At 38.3% G+C, this 18,485-nt stretch overlaps 1 protein-coding gene across 4 annotated transcripts in view; it reads left to right on the plus strand.

Moving 5' to 3' along the window:
• The window catches only part of acbd5a (acyl-CoA binding domain containing 5a), a 75,510-nt gene extending 64,479 nt beyond the window's left edge, over nucleotides 1–11,031 (plus strand). For all 4 annotated transcript variants that reach the window (XM_072576004.1, XM_072576005.1, XM_072576007.1 and 1 more), the window contains 6 exons: nucleotides 2,184–2,290; nucleotides 4,728–5,001; nucleotides 6,167–6,366; nucleotides 9,043–9,093; nucleotides 9,424–9,533; nucleotides 9,619–11,031. In XM_072576004.1, coding sequence (XP_072432105.1) covers nucleotides 2,184–2,290; nucleotides 4,728–5,001; nucleotides 6,167–6,366; nucleotides 9,043–9,093; nucleotides 9,424–9,533; nucleotides 9,619–9,631 — 755 coding nt within the window. In that variant the 3' untranslated portion in view covers nucleotides 9,632–11,031. The remainder of the gene's footprint in view (nucleotides 1–2,183; nucleotides 2,291–4,727; nucleotides 5,002–6,166; nucleotides 6,367–9,042; nucleotides 9,094–9,423; nucleotides 9,534–9,618) is intronic.
• The last annotated feature ends 7,454 nt before the right edge of the window (nucleotides 11,032–18,485 follow it).

Below are 18,485 nucleotides of genomic sequence, written 5' to 3' on the forward strand. Positions count from 1 at the left end.
CTAATACTATCACTTATAAAGACTCCAGCCCTGAGAAACCATATCCTAATTCAACTCTTGACATTTCTGCGTGACTAACTCGTTACAGCTTCTTTATCATGGACAGTAGAGACAATTCACTTAGTCCTTTACAAGCCTTCTAACATGAGCTTCTCTCAGATAAGAGAGCCTAAACTTTCTCAATTCTAATAATGCGCAGATTTACAACCAAGCTGTTCAACAAACTCAACCATTCGGCTGAGGTTACTGGTTCTTGAATGCCTTCGAGTAGAGAAACTCTGCTTGCTTATGAACTCAATTCTTCTGTTTTTTTTCTAAACAAAAGCAGAACTGTGGATGCTAGGAATCAGAAACAGAAATAGAAACAGAATTTGCTGGTAAAACTTACTCCACCTTCTCTCCACAGATATTGCCAGACCTGCAGGGTTTTGCCAGCAATTTCTATTTTTGTTTCTGGTATTTTCTAAACTGAATTTTAGAAACTTCCTTATTGCTAGAATCTTCTGAACTGAAAACAAAGCCAGCTACCTTAAATGTTTACCTTACCTTTCATAAATCCAATAGCATGAAACCTTAAAACCACAGGGGTCCACAGTCACTTGAGTATTGACAAGTGTTGGGTTTGAGCACTGTTCTGGAAGGACTCTCTGACCTTTTTTTAAATAAAATGAAAACAAAACCTCTGCAGAAGTAAACATCACCCATCTCCCTCTATTTTGATATTCAAATTCCAAAATTGATAAAAAATACAAGTTATACATTTTCCATCACACACATTTCTGTTTCCTAAACAGTGTCACTGACCCAGTAAATCACAATTTTAGCAATTGTTTTTGTGTATCCTAATATGTAAAAAAAAAAGAAATATTGTTGGGGTCCAATCGTAGTCAACTGACGGATCCTGTTCTTCTCATTTCGAAAAGTCAATCTTTTGCATGTAAGTGTTTTGAAGTTCATGCCGATTCACTCCTTTTTTTTGTTAAAAACCACTTGTTTATCCACTTACTGTGTAATTCACTTAAATAAAAGGTTCACCTTGGAATGTAACCACATCATACCATTAGTATACCATTATTCATGTACTCTGTGATTAGTTATTTTTATTATTCCGTGGCATGTGGGCTTTTCTGGCTAGCCAGTGTTTATTTTCCATTTCTAATTGACAGTTAAGGCCAGTTAAGAGTCAACCACATTGCTATGGCCTGGATTTGTAGTAAGGAGAGCAGATCCCTTTCCTTAAGGGATATTAGTGGACTAGATAGGGTTTTTTAATGATAACCAACAGTGGTCACCATTGGGCTAACTTTTTGTTCCAGGTTTTGCAATGGTGGATTCAAATCCATCTCCCCACAACATTAACCTGGGGTTCTGGGTTACTAGTCCAGTGATGATGATTACACCACCAACAGACACCTCTTTCGCTTCCCTTAGACATTTTAGCTTTACTTTTCCTCTAAGCTTCCATTATCTCCACACTTGCTGAAGAATATCATAAGATCTTTCATGCAAAGATCCGCCCCCCCCAGTTATGATTTATTATGATTTATTTTGCATCAGTTACTTCCTTGCTTCGGAAAAACAAAATGCAGGTGATTGAACTGGAATTTTTAAAAATTTTGAACTTCTGAAGTTACTGCACTTTTATTTGTACCTACATTATCTGTGTTTATCTGTTCTAAACTTTCTCCTTAAGTGCCATTATCAATTTGACAGAGATACAGCACAACTTCCTTAGTTGTAGCCTTTTCCTTTACCATTGATGTACTCTGGTTCCTCTTTTTCATTCTTCCTTAAATAGAGATTAAAAATCTGCAGGGATTAGCACCATCCCTGCATGTTCCTGAACTTAATCTTAAATTCATATGAAAAGAAAACCACTGTGAAATCTCTTTCTCATGTTGTCAAGTTATGCCAATCTGATTAATGATTTTTTTTTTAATTTCAAAGAGGAATGCAAGCAATTTTTAACAGATCTAGTGCTATGTCTGCTTTGAGAATTAACTAACCAAGTAGTTTGCATTAATAATTTTAAATTTCTAAAACTCTTGTATGAGACATTTTTCTTTGGTAGTTTTCGGTAAAGTTTCTCTCTCATTTTGATAAACCTCTGCTCTCACTATGGCATTAACATCTTCCTTTACAACTGTTTATCGTTGATTTTATTTGTTCTCCCATTTCTACAGATGGAGTGGAAAACCAGGTTGGTGAATTTCCAGGAATTCAGCACATCACAAGCGATTCAGACAGTGAAGTATATTGTGATTCAATGGAACAGCTGGGAGTTGAAGAGGTAAGTGCTGATGTCAAGATCCGCACTCACCAAGAGTGAAAGCCATGTGATTGTATAAAATTTCATGAATTTTGATGAGGATAAGATAAAATAATAAATATTGTTGAGCTGTTCCCATCAGTCCCTTTATAGTTGGAGCAATAAGGTATAGGTAGTTACCTGAAGGAAGAGCAAATCCGTGCAGATGCTAAAATCTGTATTAAAAACAAAGAATACTGGAAATCACATCATCCATGGAGAGACCGCAAACTAACGTTTTGAGTCTAGATGTCTCTTCATCAGAGCTGGGTAACTTTCCATTGCATAGGTGAATATCCATTGTCCACTTAGGCATGTCTTTCCATTCAATAAAATCAATTATATATAAAGGAACAGCTCTGCAATTGGAGCAGATCTATAAAATATTTCAAATATTCATATATTAGCCCTTTTAGTCTTCATAGGCAGACATTTTCTAACCACTTTTAAAGAAGATAATGCATTAATTGCTTTAGATCAGCTTTTTTTGGGGTGAACAGATTTCTTCTAGATTTTCTTAAAGGCTCCTCAAATTCCACCTATTTACAGTATACCTTTTTAATTTCTCACTCGTTACCTGTATCTGTAGTAAATATTTTGGGAATCTGGATGGTGCAGTAAGTACAAGAACTGAGCACACTGATAGAATATGAATTAAGTTTTGCTACAGTTATTTAATTCCACAACTGTCATTAAATTTACAGTATTTACTCTTTTTTTCTAGTATTGCTCCTGGAATCTATGATTGTAAATTGCTCAATTTCTGTTTGTTTTGTGAAATAAAAAGCTGTATTTATAATAAAAGGATGACTGATTTCATAAAGTGAATCGAAAATTAGATTATCGCTGTAAAGTGTTGTGGAATTGAGACTAAGGTATTTTTGAACTAAAGCAATGGGAGGTGACAGTGAATGCACAAAGTGAAAGTAATTAATTGACAAGCACTAAACTGTCTCTGAGCCGGAGAAATCTACATTTTAAAAAACTGACAGACATCAGTATGACGTGAAAGGTTTTCATTCAAAAAAGCACTCTTCAATTTTCTTTCACAATTAGTGTTTAATGTGAAATACCAAAATTATAGTTTTGTAGAAATGCATTACTTTTTAAAATAGATTAGATTAGATTCCCTACAGTGTGGAAAAAGGCCCTTCAGCCCAACTAGTCCACACCGATCCTCTGAAGAATAACCCACCCAGACCCATTTTCCTCTGATTAATGCACCTAACACTACGAGCAATTTAGCATGGCCAATTCACCTGACCTGCATATCTTTGGACTGTGGGAGGAAACTGGAGCACCCGGAGGAAACCCACTCAGACACTGGGAGAATGTGCAAACTCGGACAGTCGCCCGAGGCTGGAATCAAACCTGGGACGCTGGTGCTGTGAGGCAGCAGTGCTAACCACTGAGCCACCATGTCGCCTTAACCACTGAGCCACTGTGTTGCCCTTCAAGATATTTGAGACCTTGACTTCATAGAATTGTTGAATTGCTACAATGCAGAAAGAAGCTTTTCAGCCCATTTGAATCTGCACCAACCTCCAAACAGCACTCTTTCCACCCTCCCCCTGCCCCAACTTATTCCCATAACTATGCAGTTACCATGGCTTATCCACCTAGCCTGCACATCCATGGAGATCACGGGCCATCCACCTAACCTAGGGTGGCACAGTGACACTGGAGACTCGAGTTCAATTCCAGCCTTGTGTGACTGTGTGGAGTTTGCACTTTGTTGCCATGTCTGCGTGTTTCCACCGGGTGTTCCGGCACGGTCCAAAAATGTGTAGTTTAGGTGAATTGGTCATGCTAAACTGTCCATAGTAACTCGAGATATACAGGCTAGATGAACTAGCCATGGTAACTGCAGGATCACAGGGATAGGGTGGGTCTGGGGTGGGATGCTCTTTGGTTGGTTGGTGCAAACATCATGGACAAAACTACCTTTTCCCATACTTGGGGATTTTATGGTTCTAACCTTTTGAAGGTTTTCTCCCTTGTGATAATTATTCTGAGGATTATTTTGAGATTGATAATTCATCGTGATATCATGGTAAGCATAAACTGAGAAACAGAGCTATATAAATATGGCAGATATCCCCTGTATTACAAACACTACAACTGTCTTTTTCCTCTCCTGGCTGCTACTGCCTAATACACCTGTCTTCAACCATCACATGTAGCAGAAACCTCTTTTAGTAAATGTCTGTTTGCATGTTTGTAAATTACTTCAAATTGTCATCCATGATTAATATTCAATTATGTAAATAACATGGTGCTAATAATCGAATGGGACCTAAAAACATTGTTTCTTGGGTTACAGTGTAAATTAACTTAAATATACAGACATGAATATTGCCCAAGTAATCATTTGATGTTTTTAATACTGTAAACATGTAATTTTATTTCATTCTTGTAGATTTCAGGAGCTGGCAGCTCAGGGAGAGAGAATTTTAACAGTTCTCTGATCGTCTCAGAATTTGATCACAGGCAGCTATTCACAAATAGTTCAAGAACAGAGTTGAAACATTCCCTAAAATACCTTGGGAATTCTGGAACAATGAAGGTACAGGATTTGGGAGAAGGTGGTGTTACTCGTGGTGGTGAAGATGCAAAACCAGGTGGAAGTGGCTCTCACAAAGAGAAGATAAGCAGCAAAAGAACGGAGTTTCATGGACCAAGGAGGGGGCGAGGTATGTTTTTGACTGGAAAAGATCTTTATTTGAGGTATTTTCCCTACAAATATGTCCCAAGGACTAGTTTTCTTGAGAAATTTTGTGGGGTTTGTTTTGCAACTTATTTTCTTTCTCCTTTCATTTGTGTTCAACCTTGTCTTGCACAATTTCCTTCTGTGGGAGATTGAAGACCCACTCCAAGGAACCCCTTGGTAATCTGTAGTTGATGAGTGAGTACTGTAGGGAAATCAAAAGTAAAAAGAAGAAAATATGTAGAACCTCTGTTCCTGTTGACAAAGGTATATGGAGCTCTTGATTCTAAACATTGCTCAGAACACTTTGCCTTTCCATTATATGCATTACTATGACATTCATGCTATGTTGCAGCTAAAACAGTAGGAAAAGTTTAACTCAACAGCGTTCATTTATATAGAACCTTTGGACATGGCTTGGCATTTCTAGTGGCTTTGAAAGTATAATTGTTTCAAGTGCATCTCTTCTGCAAAACAATGACCTTCACCACTTAGAAGGTCAAGGCCAGCCAATTTGTAGTGATGCCAAGTTGTACTTCGTTGTTCTGGGCTAAAACCTTAAAACTCCGAGCTTAGGAAGGATAATAGAAACATTTTGACTTCAATGACTGCAGCACTTCAAGAAGGCAGCCCGCTGCCACCTTCTCAAGCACAACTAGAAATGAGCAATAAATGGCAGTGTTGCTAGCAGCAATCGCATCCAAAGATTCATTTTTTTAAAAGGTGCACTACTGTATTACTCCAAATGTGTTGTGTAATGTAATCTCACTTTGACCTTGCCATGTCCCTTTTACAATTCTGTTTGAAATGATTTATGTTTTGTACTTCAACTGTTTTTTATGACATCTTTTCAACATCTGTTAATAGATTTATCTTTACCTACCTCTATTCATTTTTTTACAATTATTATCTCTGTTTCTACTGGCCAACAGGACTATAACAAATCACAATTCATCTTCTAATAGTTCTCCATAATGTTGATGTTATCTATTGTGTATCTGCTTAATCCACATGATGCTTCATGTATTTGCTACTGAATTTCATAGAGCACTGAAGTACTTGTAACCAATGGCTTTGAATAGTTCATATGTTTGTCTTGTGTTTTTGCCAACATATATGTTATTTTAATTGTTTCCCTGTTTATCTTGTAGGTAATAGGATGCAGCAATCAGGGGATGGTTTTCGGGTCTCACAGTTGGGTAATGGTGGTAATGGGGAACGAAGGGGCTCAGAGAGGCTGCAAAAAGCCAGTGTGAATGAACAAATTGCAGTAGCACTACTTAGACTCCAGGAAGACATGCAGAGTGTGTTGGAGCGACTTCATATGTTGGAGGCAGTGACTGCTTCTCAGGTAAAAGCTAATAAGAAAGAAAATGATTTTATCTCTACATACTTTATGATATCATGCACTACCTGTCCATGCTTATAGTTTCTATAATGCAGGATTCCATTGCACAGATCAATGGTAATCACAGTGCTGTATTGTGGGAATTAAGTAATGGGAGCAAAATTTAGACCTTCACTAAAGCTGTATTCAGAGTAATAATTACGCCATAAGTAAAAAGTGTACAATGTTTCTCCAGAAAAGAGAGAGGAAATAGCTAACTTACAATTACAAAATGGTATTTGTGAAGGAAGGAGATATCAGTCAAATGAGTGTTGCTTCTTTAGAGTTGGAAATGTGTAAAGAAGATTTTTTAAAATTAACTCATGGATATGGGGGCCACTGATTGGACCACCATTTGTTTCCCATTCCTAGTTGCCTTAGAGAAGGTGGTGATGACCTACCTTCTTGAAATCAAGCAGTCCACTTGCTGCAGCTAGACTCTCAAAGTCAATGGGGAGGGAGTTAGACCTATTAACTGTGAAGGAACAGCAATATATTTCCAAGTTTTGATCGTGAGCGGCTTTAAGGGGATCTCGCAGGTGGTAGTGATCCTATATAAGTGCTGCCCTTCTCCTTCTCAGTAAAAGTAGTTGTGGTTTTGGACAGTACAGTGTAAGGTGCCTTAGTGAATTTCTGCAGTGCAACTTGTAAATGGCACACATAGTTGCTACCCAGTGTCACAGGTGGAGGGAATGAATGTTTGTGAATGCGGTCTAATCTTGTGGCTCTTTTGTCCTGGATAGTGTTCAGTTTCTTTAGTGTTGTTGAAGCTGCACCTATCTAGGCAAGTGGGATGTATTCTTTCACACTTCTGAGCCTTGTAGATCATGGGCAGGCTTTGAGGAGTCAGGAGGTGAGTTATTTACTGCAGTATTCTTAGCCTATGACCTATTCTTATAACCACTGTATTTATATGGTTAGTCTATATAAATTTCTTTCAATGATATTCCCCACTACCAACATCCTTGGGGTTTTAGAGATAGTAATACCACTGAATGTAAAGGGACAATTAGATTAGGGATCTCTCTTGTTGAAGATAGTCATTGCCAGATATTTGTGGCACTATTGTTAATTGTTAATTGTTAACTTTAGGAATGTCTCAAGATGAACACTCATAGGAAGAAAGAAACAGGAGTATGCCATTCAATGAGATCATGGATACTCCATAACCTACCTTTGGCTTTTTTTTTCATTCAGAGGATGTGGGTGTACTGGCTAGGCCAGCATTCATTGCCCACTCCTAATTGCCCAGAAAGCATTTGACAGTTAATCACATTGCTGTCAGCCTGAAGTCACGTGTAGGCCAGCCCAGATAAGGCCAGTTAGCACTGCTGCCTCAGTGCCAGAGACCCGGCTCAGGCCTCAGGCGACTCTCTGTGTGGAGTTTGCACATTCTCCTCGTGTCTGTTGTGGGTTTCCTCCGGATGCTCCGGTTTCCTCCCACAGTGCAAAAATGTGCAGGTTGGGTGAATTGGCCATGCTAAATTGCCCGTAGTGTTAGATGAAGGGGTAAACGTAGGGGAATGGGTCTGGGTGGGTTACGCTTTGGCGGGTCGGTGTGGACTTGTTGGGCCGAAGGGCCTGTTTACACACTGTAAGTAATCTAATCTAATCTAATCTAAAGGATAGCAATTTCTTTACCTAAAGGACGTAAACGAACCAAATGGATTTTTCCAACAATTGGCAATAATTTCATGGTCATCTTTAGACTTTCAATTCCATATTTTCATTGAATTCAAATTCCCTAATGGTGAAATTTGAACCCTTGTCCCTAGAACATTACTTGGTTCTCTGAATCAATAGCCTATCTGAGATTGATTGATGAAATAATTAACAACTAATTCCGCATCCAATGCTGTTTGTGGAAGAGCATTGCAAGCCTCTATCACTGTTTGTGAGTAGAACTGCTTCCTCACAGCTCTCCTGAATGGTCTGATCCTAATTCTCAGACTATGTCTCTTAGTTCTAGAATCCCCAACCAGTGGAAACCTGTTTTTTCCTGTTATTATCTTAAAGATTTCAGTCAGATTATTCCTTAACCTTCTAAATTCTAGAGGAAACAGGCCTAATTGGTAGAATCTGTCCCCAAAACTTAACCCCAAAGTATAGGTATTATTCTCCTAAATCTACATTGTACTCCCTCCAACACCAATATATCCTTCTAAGGTGTTAAATCCAGATTTGCCTCAGCACTTCATGTGGAGTCTAACCAGGGTATAACTGCAGCATAACTTCTGTATTCTTATACTTCAGTCTTTATGATATTAAGGCCAGCATCCCATTAACTTTCTTGGTTATTTTTACACCTGTTGGTGACATTTTCAAGATCTATGAATTGAACCCTAAAGTCTCTTTAGACACCTACTGTATTCAACATCTCATGGTCTTAAAAAGTACCCTGATCTATGCTTTTTTGGTTCAAAAAGGATTACAGTTTACATTGAACTCAATATTCCAGTTTTCCCCATTCACCTAGTCATACCAATTTATGTTTACTTGGTTTGATGTGGTGTTGTATCAATAATTGAAATTTCACAAAAGATAACTTTGCCAAGCTTTTTTCTGATTTCCCTCACAACCTTGGGATACCTTTTATTTATTAAGAAAAGCTTAACATTTATTTTCTTTCCTTCTTCTCAGGTGAAGTCTGAAGATGCCCATTCAAAGCTTAAACATACTGCAGGTGATAAGGTAAATACTTTTTTCATCATTGTATATTAAAATAATCAATTGTAAATGCTTTGAGGAAACATGGTTAGGTTTTTAAAACTTGATCTGTGGTGTTCCATTTTCTAATAAAAATATTTTCAGAAATAATAACCTTAATGATTCTTCGTGGTGATAATTTCATTTAACAACTTTATAGTTTTTATTTATGCAGTTTAGCAATCCACTTTGCCATATCGGTTCTTGTAAAGTTTGTTATTGTGCATAAGATTTTATTTCTGTTTGAGAAATATCAGATTTTTAATAATGAAAGATTATATTTGGTGTTTTTTTTTGTATGCCTTCATCATCCAGACATCGTCCTGGTGGCCTTTTGATGTGTCTGGCCGAACTATTGCATTCGCAATTCTTTGGCCTGTTGTCCTCCAGCTGTTTGTGCATATGTATTTTCAAAGGAGGAAGAGGTAATTTTGAATACCTTCTTTTAGTTTCTACTCATTCAAAATGAGTGCAAGTAGAATGATTTTTATCTCCTGTCTTAAATTTCAGAAAACTGAACTAGGTATCCACCTGGAATTACAAAGGCACTCTGAAGTCTGCAAACTTAGAAAATTGGAGAGCATGAAAGGCCTGACATGATCATTTGGATTTATTCATTTAGTGGTGTTTTACCTTAACATAGTCCAATGATGTGCATTTTGCTTTAAAATCATCCTGCACACTGTACATCACTAAATGCTACAACATAGCAGATACATGAACCAAATAGCATTAGTTAATTTTGGATTAATGTAACAATCATCTTTAAATTATATGGCCTGATTTTGTTTTCATTTTAAATTTATGGAACAAACACTGCACTATCATCTTAATAGTAAATGCTGTATCTAACTGAATGTAAGTCACTTTAGCTGCTTGTAATATAGCTAAAATTGATTTTGGAAAGAAACTGGGGAAAATCTGCATGTTAAAAATACTTAAAATGCTTAATTTCTAGTGTTTTAGCTAGAAATAATTCAATTGAAACGTTGCATCTTAATGTACTTTGAACAAATCCCTTGCTAGCATTGTACAGTAAGACCTTGTGAACAGCAACGAATTCTGATGCCTGACCAACATTCCCACTCACCCAATACTACTAAAATAGATTATCTGGTCATCTGCTCAGTTGCTCTTTGTGAGATCCTACTGTGTGCATTGGCTGTTGAGTTTGTCAGCAAATAGTGACTGCACTAAAAAAAAATTTTAGAAGCAATTTGGTAATACTTTCCTATCATATGGTCAGTAACTCAAAGGATATAAAATTGATTTTACGTGCACATTACAGCTACTGAACAAATCATATCGACCCCTGGACTTTTGCAGTTGAACAGAATGCTTTTAACCCATTGATAATTTCCTTTGGAACGACCAATAGATGGATTTTTTTTCTTTTATGCAGTTTATTGTTTAGCAAAAAGCCATGTATAGTTGGACATGGACATAGAATTTGCTTTATCTCCAGCACTTTTGAAGTATCTGGTAAAACTGAGATTATATAACCCAACACTAATGTACTGAGACTCATCCATTAGATACAGCTTTTACATATCCTTTCTCTGCATGTAACTTTATTTATATATAATTACTACTGTGAAGTCTACTATCAATGCTGTTAATAGTTGTACAAATTAGACTGTACAAAGTAAGTGCAATATTTTTTCAATTACATTGTAATAAAATTACAAATTGAAGAAAATATGTCTCAAGGTTATCTAATAGCAATTTAATATTGATTTTAAATTAAGGATCCCATTTATCAAAGCACATCATTATTATAATCAGTTTTACAAATGGAGTTCTGGGCTCCTATTCAAAAAAATATTGTAAGCATGAAAATAATTCGCAGAATATAACTTCAAGTTTGAAAGACAATAATATATTTTTATCATGTGAGCCACAAATAAACTTTTTTGGAGGTTCTGTGTGTTTTAGTATTGATTTTTTTTTAAAAATCAAAATTGAGAGCACAACTAATATTATTATTTATGGATGTATGTTTGTATCTATTATCAAAACATGGTACTGAGTGTTGTCAGGACATGAGTGACATCACCTATGGTGTGAAATTGGTAGCATCATGTCAGAAGTGTAGTGAAATCGATCTTGATATTGGGAACAACTTGCTGCATCCTTTAAATATGTGCCAGGTTTTGAAGTGAGATTCTCACTAAGCAATGGAAAGTTGTCTATGAAGGGAGATTACTTAACGATAACCACCTTATTAATAGCTCATCTTGCCTCATCAATATGTAACTTTGTATCTGCCATCTTCCACAAGCAAACTAGATGCCAAGAATTCTCGTCACGGAAGTCAAAGTGGTTACTAAGTGACTTCAGCTCGCCTCTTGCCCTGAAGGACCTTCATGTTAGACACCAGAGACCAATGGTGCAGGCCGCACAAGTCCTACGTCCATTGATATTGGTATCTGACATGTGCCAACCTTTTAAAAACCTTCATAACATATTTCCAATTCACTTACAGTATGCTTCTGCACTCCAATGCCTCCGGGGGGCAACAACAGCTTTTGTTGTAGAAGTCTAGCTTTGCCCTTTGCCTTTGGGACAGGAAACCAGCTCACGGATTAGACCAGATTGTATCTGAGCAGTTCTCTTGGTGCTCACTCACTTTGAACCTATTTGGATACTTACCACCATATCCCTGACTTGCTCCTCAGCCAGGGATATCACGTTCCTCACAGTACTGCTATGTTGTCATGCTGTTTAGCACAGACACAAAGCCAGCAGTCTTGTCATCGTTGTCAGCAGTCCTGAGTCAAATCAAGGGAGAGAGCTTTTAGCCAGCACAGTAAGTCAAAGGCAGCCTCTGATACTAATCCAGGGGCTTGAGCACTCAGTCAGCCCAGAACTCCATTTGTACTCAGGCCAGACAGCGTCAGGATTCTTTCTTTATCAGGGGTGAGGAGTTAAATGTTGGGCAACCACCCATCTTGAGTCTTTTTGCCCTATTGTGAGCATGAGAGAAATGAAAGCAGATGGCATAGTTTTCACTTTTTGGTGCAAGTTGGGAGATGTTCCGAATGAGTGACTAGGCAGAGTTAAGGGCACACAGGGTTCATGGTGTCAGGGGTTTGGGTAACTGTCAGTGAGTGAGGAAAGATATTGCAACCAATAGCAAGAGATGTAGAACATGAGCTTTGGTGGAGGGTGCGTACAGGCAGAAGTGAGTGAGAGGCTTCAGAGAGGATGTTGACACTTAATGCTAATAGAGTGAAGAACGTTCTCCCTACACTACTGTACATTTCTCCAAACATCTGAGACGTACTGATCCAGGTGACAACCTAGGACTTAGCTGACATAGTTTGATGTCATGATCTCTGCTGCCGAGTCCTAGAGGAAAGACTTGCCCTGCCTCTGCATCACCTCCCGGGTCCCTGTCCTCAAAGTGGGAAACTAATTTATCTTTCTCTGTCATCTGTGGGGAAAATGTTAGGAACTATGCAGGAGAGCTTTGGATTAACAGGGCTTATTCATATGCACAACAGCCTTTTAAAGATGGTGCCAAGGATGTTTGACCTCAACCAATGTTAAAAAAAAAGTTGATTCACCCCAGTGCATCAAACGTTGAGATCAGAATCCTGTTTCTACCGACAAATTCTGTCTACAGAACCTTGATTGAGAATTCCTAGGCCTGGTCCAGTTATAGAAATTCTCATTGTTCCTAATATATATAGTTGTAGCTAATAGGAATATTCAGTGTGATTAATATTTTGATTCCTTGATCACCATGCAAAAAGCATAACACAGTATGTGAAATAGATTATTTAGCTCTTGCTGAATTAGTTCACATCCCTCTCCCTGAGGCTATTTTGGAATTGTAATTTGCTCTGATCAGGCTACATATAGAGTTCTGGGACTAATTCGAGCTGCAGTGCTTAAAAAACGTAATGCAAAACTTAAATTTGGAGACAGTAGCATAATTGTATTGCTCATGGACTTGTTAATACATAGGATTAATTACGTGAGTTTTTGGGAGACTGGGAACCCGTTTAAGGCATGAACAGACTCAAGCAAAGCTTTGTCCTGAATCAACTATTGAGACAAAGTCCAGATTAGTTTGTTATCAGTTAAACTGGCACTAATCTGCAGTTTTTAATGCGGAATCTACTTTCATGTCAGATATTGGCTAGGAGAGCACACAAATGGCTTCTCTTTTCTTGTTCTTATCCCTAGATGATCTTCCTTTTTGTCAAACAAAAATCAAATCTTTTATACTGGATGTTGCTCAGTTTCAGACCTTACCACCACCACAACCCCACATAGTCATTACTTGACCAACCAGGAAGAGTTTATCTGACTGTTGCTAAGCTTACATATTTATGTAGGTAGTGTTATGATCTCACCTGAAGGTAATCCTGTACAAGTCAGAACTCAGAACAAGATCAGGCCTGATAGACCATAAATTTTACCTTCACTGTTTGTTTACTATGGCCATCAGACATCATACATTTAAACAAGGCTGCCAATGCACTTTTAACAAAAAATATAAGTTTATAATACAGAAATTAATACAATTAATGTTGCTCTTTATTTAAAAACTATTTGAAAGCTGTCTTGAAAATACCAGAAATAAAGATGCAAGCCTTTTTCTCCAACATTAGAGATACCCAAAACTCAGTGAAGTGTCACACCTGTCTTTGTTAAAACTTCTTATTCAGTTAGCACAGCTATAATTACTTTCTTTTTGGTAAATTTCTGCAGTTACTCATTGCTGTTCCTTTTCCTGAGACCTTTTTAAACAAGCAAGAGCTTTTCATTTACAGATTTCTAATCCACTCAATTTTTTTTAATACAAATTGTTTGGAGATATGTAAATTAGCAGTATCTCTTCTCTCTCGACACAGACAAAGACCATCTCTATACCTTTCTGGATGTTTTGGTCTCTGTTCCTCTTGGTCATTGGCCATTAGTACTACGCAGCCACCTAATGTTTCTACTTTTTTAAACTACATTGAACGCTGATCTGACTAATTCTCTATTACTAGAACTAATAGAGAATGTTACCTTTTTTGTTTGAAACATGTTGGGTTAGAAAGCCATCTGGTGTACACATTCCCTCATTCCCTTCATTAACATCACAGTTGTTAAAATCCCTTGAGTTTTTAAACCCAGTTCCCAAATTTCTGTATATTCCTATATCTTCCAAGAGACAAGTTCAAATCCAAATGTGACAGCTGCAGAAATTAATTTTAATTTTAAACAAAGTACTAATCTCTCACCACAGGTGAATTTGGTGATGGTGGAAAAAGAACTTTCAGTTATGTTATATAAAATGCCAGTTTCAGGGTCCTTGTGGTACAGTTGTCATGTCCTTCCTTTCTATCCAGTTCAACCTGCTGCAGAGGTATGTAATAATATCTTTGAACTGGTTAATTTTTTTTAAAAAGTCCTGGATTCTTAAAATGCTACAATACTTTTACATCGAGCTGCCTTCCAGATGGCATGCCCTAGCAGCCCATTTTTTTCTGCCAGATGTGGAACTCAAATTACAACATGCGGTTCTCGTTTATAGACTGCGAGTATCTTCAAGAAGCTGCTTGTCTTTTACCAGGAGCCAATGTCTAGAACATGGCTGACTTGCAACACATATCTTCCCACTGTCAGCAATAGCAGCTATTGTTCAAGAGCACTGCCATCATCATGGCTTCTAGTGATTGGCAGAAGAGAGGGTAGAGTGGCACGGGTGACCAGAATCTGAGACATACTGGGTGATGGATGTTGGCCGGTTTTTGCCCAGAAATTGCCAAACATGGCAATAGTGGAGATCCAGCTTACAGCTGATGCCATCCATTGCCTGAAAAAGACTGTGCTCAGACCCAAGGTAGTACACCAGTTGAAGAATGATCAGGTATGATTTTTATGTCAGCTGTCCCAAGCTGTGTGCGGAGGGATTTCCACATCACCCCAGGTTCCAGAGCGCCTCTCTGCCCACAGCCTCATGGAAATGCCTTCCCTGTCCCTCCACGTGGCACAGTGGTGTTGCTACATACCATCCACTTCTACTCTTTCACCTGCCTACAGGTCGTGCCTTGGCATTGTTTAATTGCTGGGTGGATGGGTCCCCTGTGGAGGGCTATGCACACGAGTTCTCTCACTTGTTACTGGGGACCTGAGGTGGAAGATGTTGCACGCAGCACTTCCATCTGACCATAGGCTAAGATAGTTCACAGACTCCTAACCAAACATTTATTTTGCAGTGTTGTGGAGTCAGTGGACCATGTTTATACCAGTTGTAGGCAGTTACACTGTCTTTAGTTATTTGAAACACCTTTTATTATTATTTTGGTTGCATTTTAGCATCATGCACTTGAACTGAGGGCACCTAGTTCAGAGGTGGGAATGGAGTCAAGTTAGAGGGCCACCTCATGGACCTAGCTAAAGAAACCCCCAACCGGTCCAGATTGTGGAGGGAATCATAGTCATATTTCCTCTTTGCCTGCCCACCACTCTTCCATGGCTACATTTGTGTCCAGGTATCCTTGGAGACAGCACATGGTGCCTACCAACATTCATAATGCCTTCAGGAGTTGGAATGCATTGTTTCCTCCTTGAATTCCTTTAATTTAGTTTCTTCCCTAACACCTCTATATTTGTTACTGTTGGACTGTCTCCAGTAGATGGTGCTTGGTAATTATTTGGTAGCAGTTTTTAAAAAATCCAAAGCTGTGCAGTAGTATTTCAAAGTTAAAGAAAGGGTTCTTGTGTTACCATATTGTGTCTCACTTGCTTTAGAGGTGTGTGATAGTATTTTTGAACAGGCTGGTTTAAAAATATCAAAACCAGTCCTACGGTTAATGAGCACTTTTCAGAGCTTTTTTAGGCACAGTGCTGCATTAGGGTTAGGCAGAAAGTCCCTCTGCCCTTGACGCATCTAACTAATAATATCTGAAATGCTAGTCTCCATTGCGGTGCAGTGGTAGTGTCTCTATTTGAGACATTGGTTCTGGGTTTAGGTCACACCTACTCCAGAGATATCATATCTTAACAGGTTGATCAGAAAATAAGTGAAAGAAATTTTAATGATCTGGACTGCTGGGCCTATAACCCAACAGCTATGGATCTAGTAACCATAGAGACATACAATACAGAAGCAGAACCTTTGGTCCAACTCAGCCATACTGACCAGATATCCTAAATAAATCTAGTCTCATTTGCCAGCATTTGGCCCATATTGCTCTAAACCCTTCCTATTCATATACCCATCCAGATGCCTCTTAAATGTTGCAGTTCTACCAGTCTCCACCTGTTCCACTGGCAGCTCATTCTATACACTTATCACCCTCTGCATGAAAAAGTTGCCCCTTAGATCCTTTTTAAATCTTTCTCCTTACCTTAAACCTATGCCCATTAGGTTTAGACTCCCCCATCCCAGAGAAAAGACCTTGTCTATTTACCCTATCCATGCCCTCATGATTTTCTAAACCTCTATAAGGTCACCGCTCAGCCTCTGATGCTTCAGGGAAAACAGCCCCAGCTTATTCAGCCTCTCGCTATACCACTAACTCTCCAAGCCTGGCAACATTCTTTAAATATTTTCTGAGCTCTTCAAGTTTCAGATCCTTCCTAGAGCAGGGAGACTAGGATTGCATGCAAGTGGCCTAACCAATGTCCTATACAGCTGCAACATGACCTCCCAATTCCTATACTCAATGCTCTGATCAATAAAGGAATGTGTATTAAATGCCTGCTTCACTATCCTATCTACATGAGACTCCACTTTCAAGGAAATACAAACCTGCACTCCCAGGTTTCTTTGTTCAGCAACTCCCCAGGACTTAATACTAATAGTAAAGTCCTGCCTGGATCCTTTTTCTATACCCAGAAAAGCTATCACTCACAACTGAGCAATTTTCCCACAACCAAAATCAACTGATTTTGTTGTTTTTCCCCTTCTACCCATTGCTGGTATTCAAGGTTGATGGATCTAAATGATCCTTTGCTATTTGCTTTTTTAATTAATTAATTCTGTAACATCATATGTCATTTGAAAAAGTGCTAGTCTCAGTAATGACTATATTATCGCTCAGTAAAAATCAGATTGAGAAGACATATGATAGCTGCAATACTTAATGATGGTTGTTAATAAAATTTTAATTTTGAGATGTTAAGACTAAATAATGGGCAAACAAAGAGTTTTTTTTAAATCCTAGGTTTGTATTCACATTCCTTTGTTGGCTAGTTCCAGGCATCAAGAGGTGTATAGGAATCTGCCGATACTCCCACGCCGATTACAATCCAATAATCTCTGCTGTAATGCCCTACAGTCACTCAATTTCAAGACTTTCACAAAGTGGCCATCTGACAGGAGTAGCCTATTGTGCCTTGTGTCATGGAAGCAAAGAAAATAGTGTCTGACAATCTAAAGATTGATTTCACAAGTCAATCATTTACTGAAGAAGCCACTAAAGTACAAGTAGTTATATCATTGAAATTCTGCCTTTAAAAAGCTACTAACACAAGCAATGAGGTATGACGTGGAACAGCGAGTTGAAATAAAGAGCAGAAGAATAAGTAGGAGCCATTTGGGTATTGGAGTATGTTATTGGCCCTTTAAGCCTGCTCTGCCATTCATTATGTACACGACTGATCATCCAACTTAATATCTTGTTCCTGCTTTTCTCCTCTATCCTTTGATTCTTTTAGCCTCAAATCCACCTCCTTGAAATACCTAAAATACTTTTTCTGTCTTCAAAATGGAAAAGGATGATGCAGGTAATAGACATCAAGGTGGAGGACTGTGAAATGTTAGAAGGAATTAATGAATGTCGAGAGAGAAAAATGTGCCCGAGGGGACAGCAGCTATAAAAGTGAAAAATCTCCTAGCTCAGATGAAACATGTCCCAAGCTGTTGAGGGAGGCAAGAGATCAAGGGCCCCAGAATAATTTATATATGGTAGCCTCTAGAATGTACTGAAGTCTGCCAGCAGAATAGGCACTGCAGTGGCTGGGGTGAATCATCATCCCCCGATAATAATTTGATTTGATATTAAGTTTCCATTCTGATGCCTGTCAGATTTTTTGTTCTGGTCTTGGAGCAATGAAGGTTAAGAGGTGACCTGATAGAGGTGTCTTATAGAGTGGACAAGGCAGCACTTTCTGTTCATCTTTAATATTAGAGCGTCGGTGAGATTTTTGTCCCCCACTCAGGTCCTGCTGCCTAAAATGTTGGCCGAGTCAGAAATGTTTGTACCATCCTAAGCTGTGTTTAAATATTACTTGTGTCACCAATAGACCTCAGGATTCTGGACAAAAAGTTGGAAAACCAGATTAGTGCAGTCTGATCTTTATCAATCAGCATAGACACAATGGGCCAAACGCCTTCCTTCTGTGTTGTAAATGTCAGAGTCTATGAAATA

Source organism: Chiloscyllium punctatum, chromosome 8 (assembly GCF_047496795.1).
Source record: "Chiloscyllium punctatum isolate Juve2018m chromosome 8, sChiPun1.3, whole genome shotgun sequence".
In the NCBI taxonomy this organism is placed as follows: domain Eukaryota; kingdom Metazoa; phylum Chordata; class Chondrichthyes; order Orectolobiformes; family Hemiscylliidae; genus Chiloscyllium; species Chiloscyllium punctatum.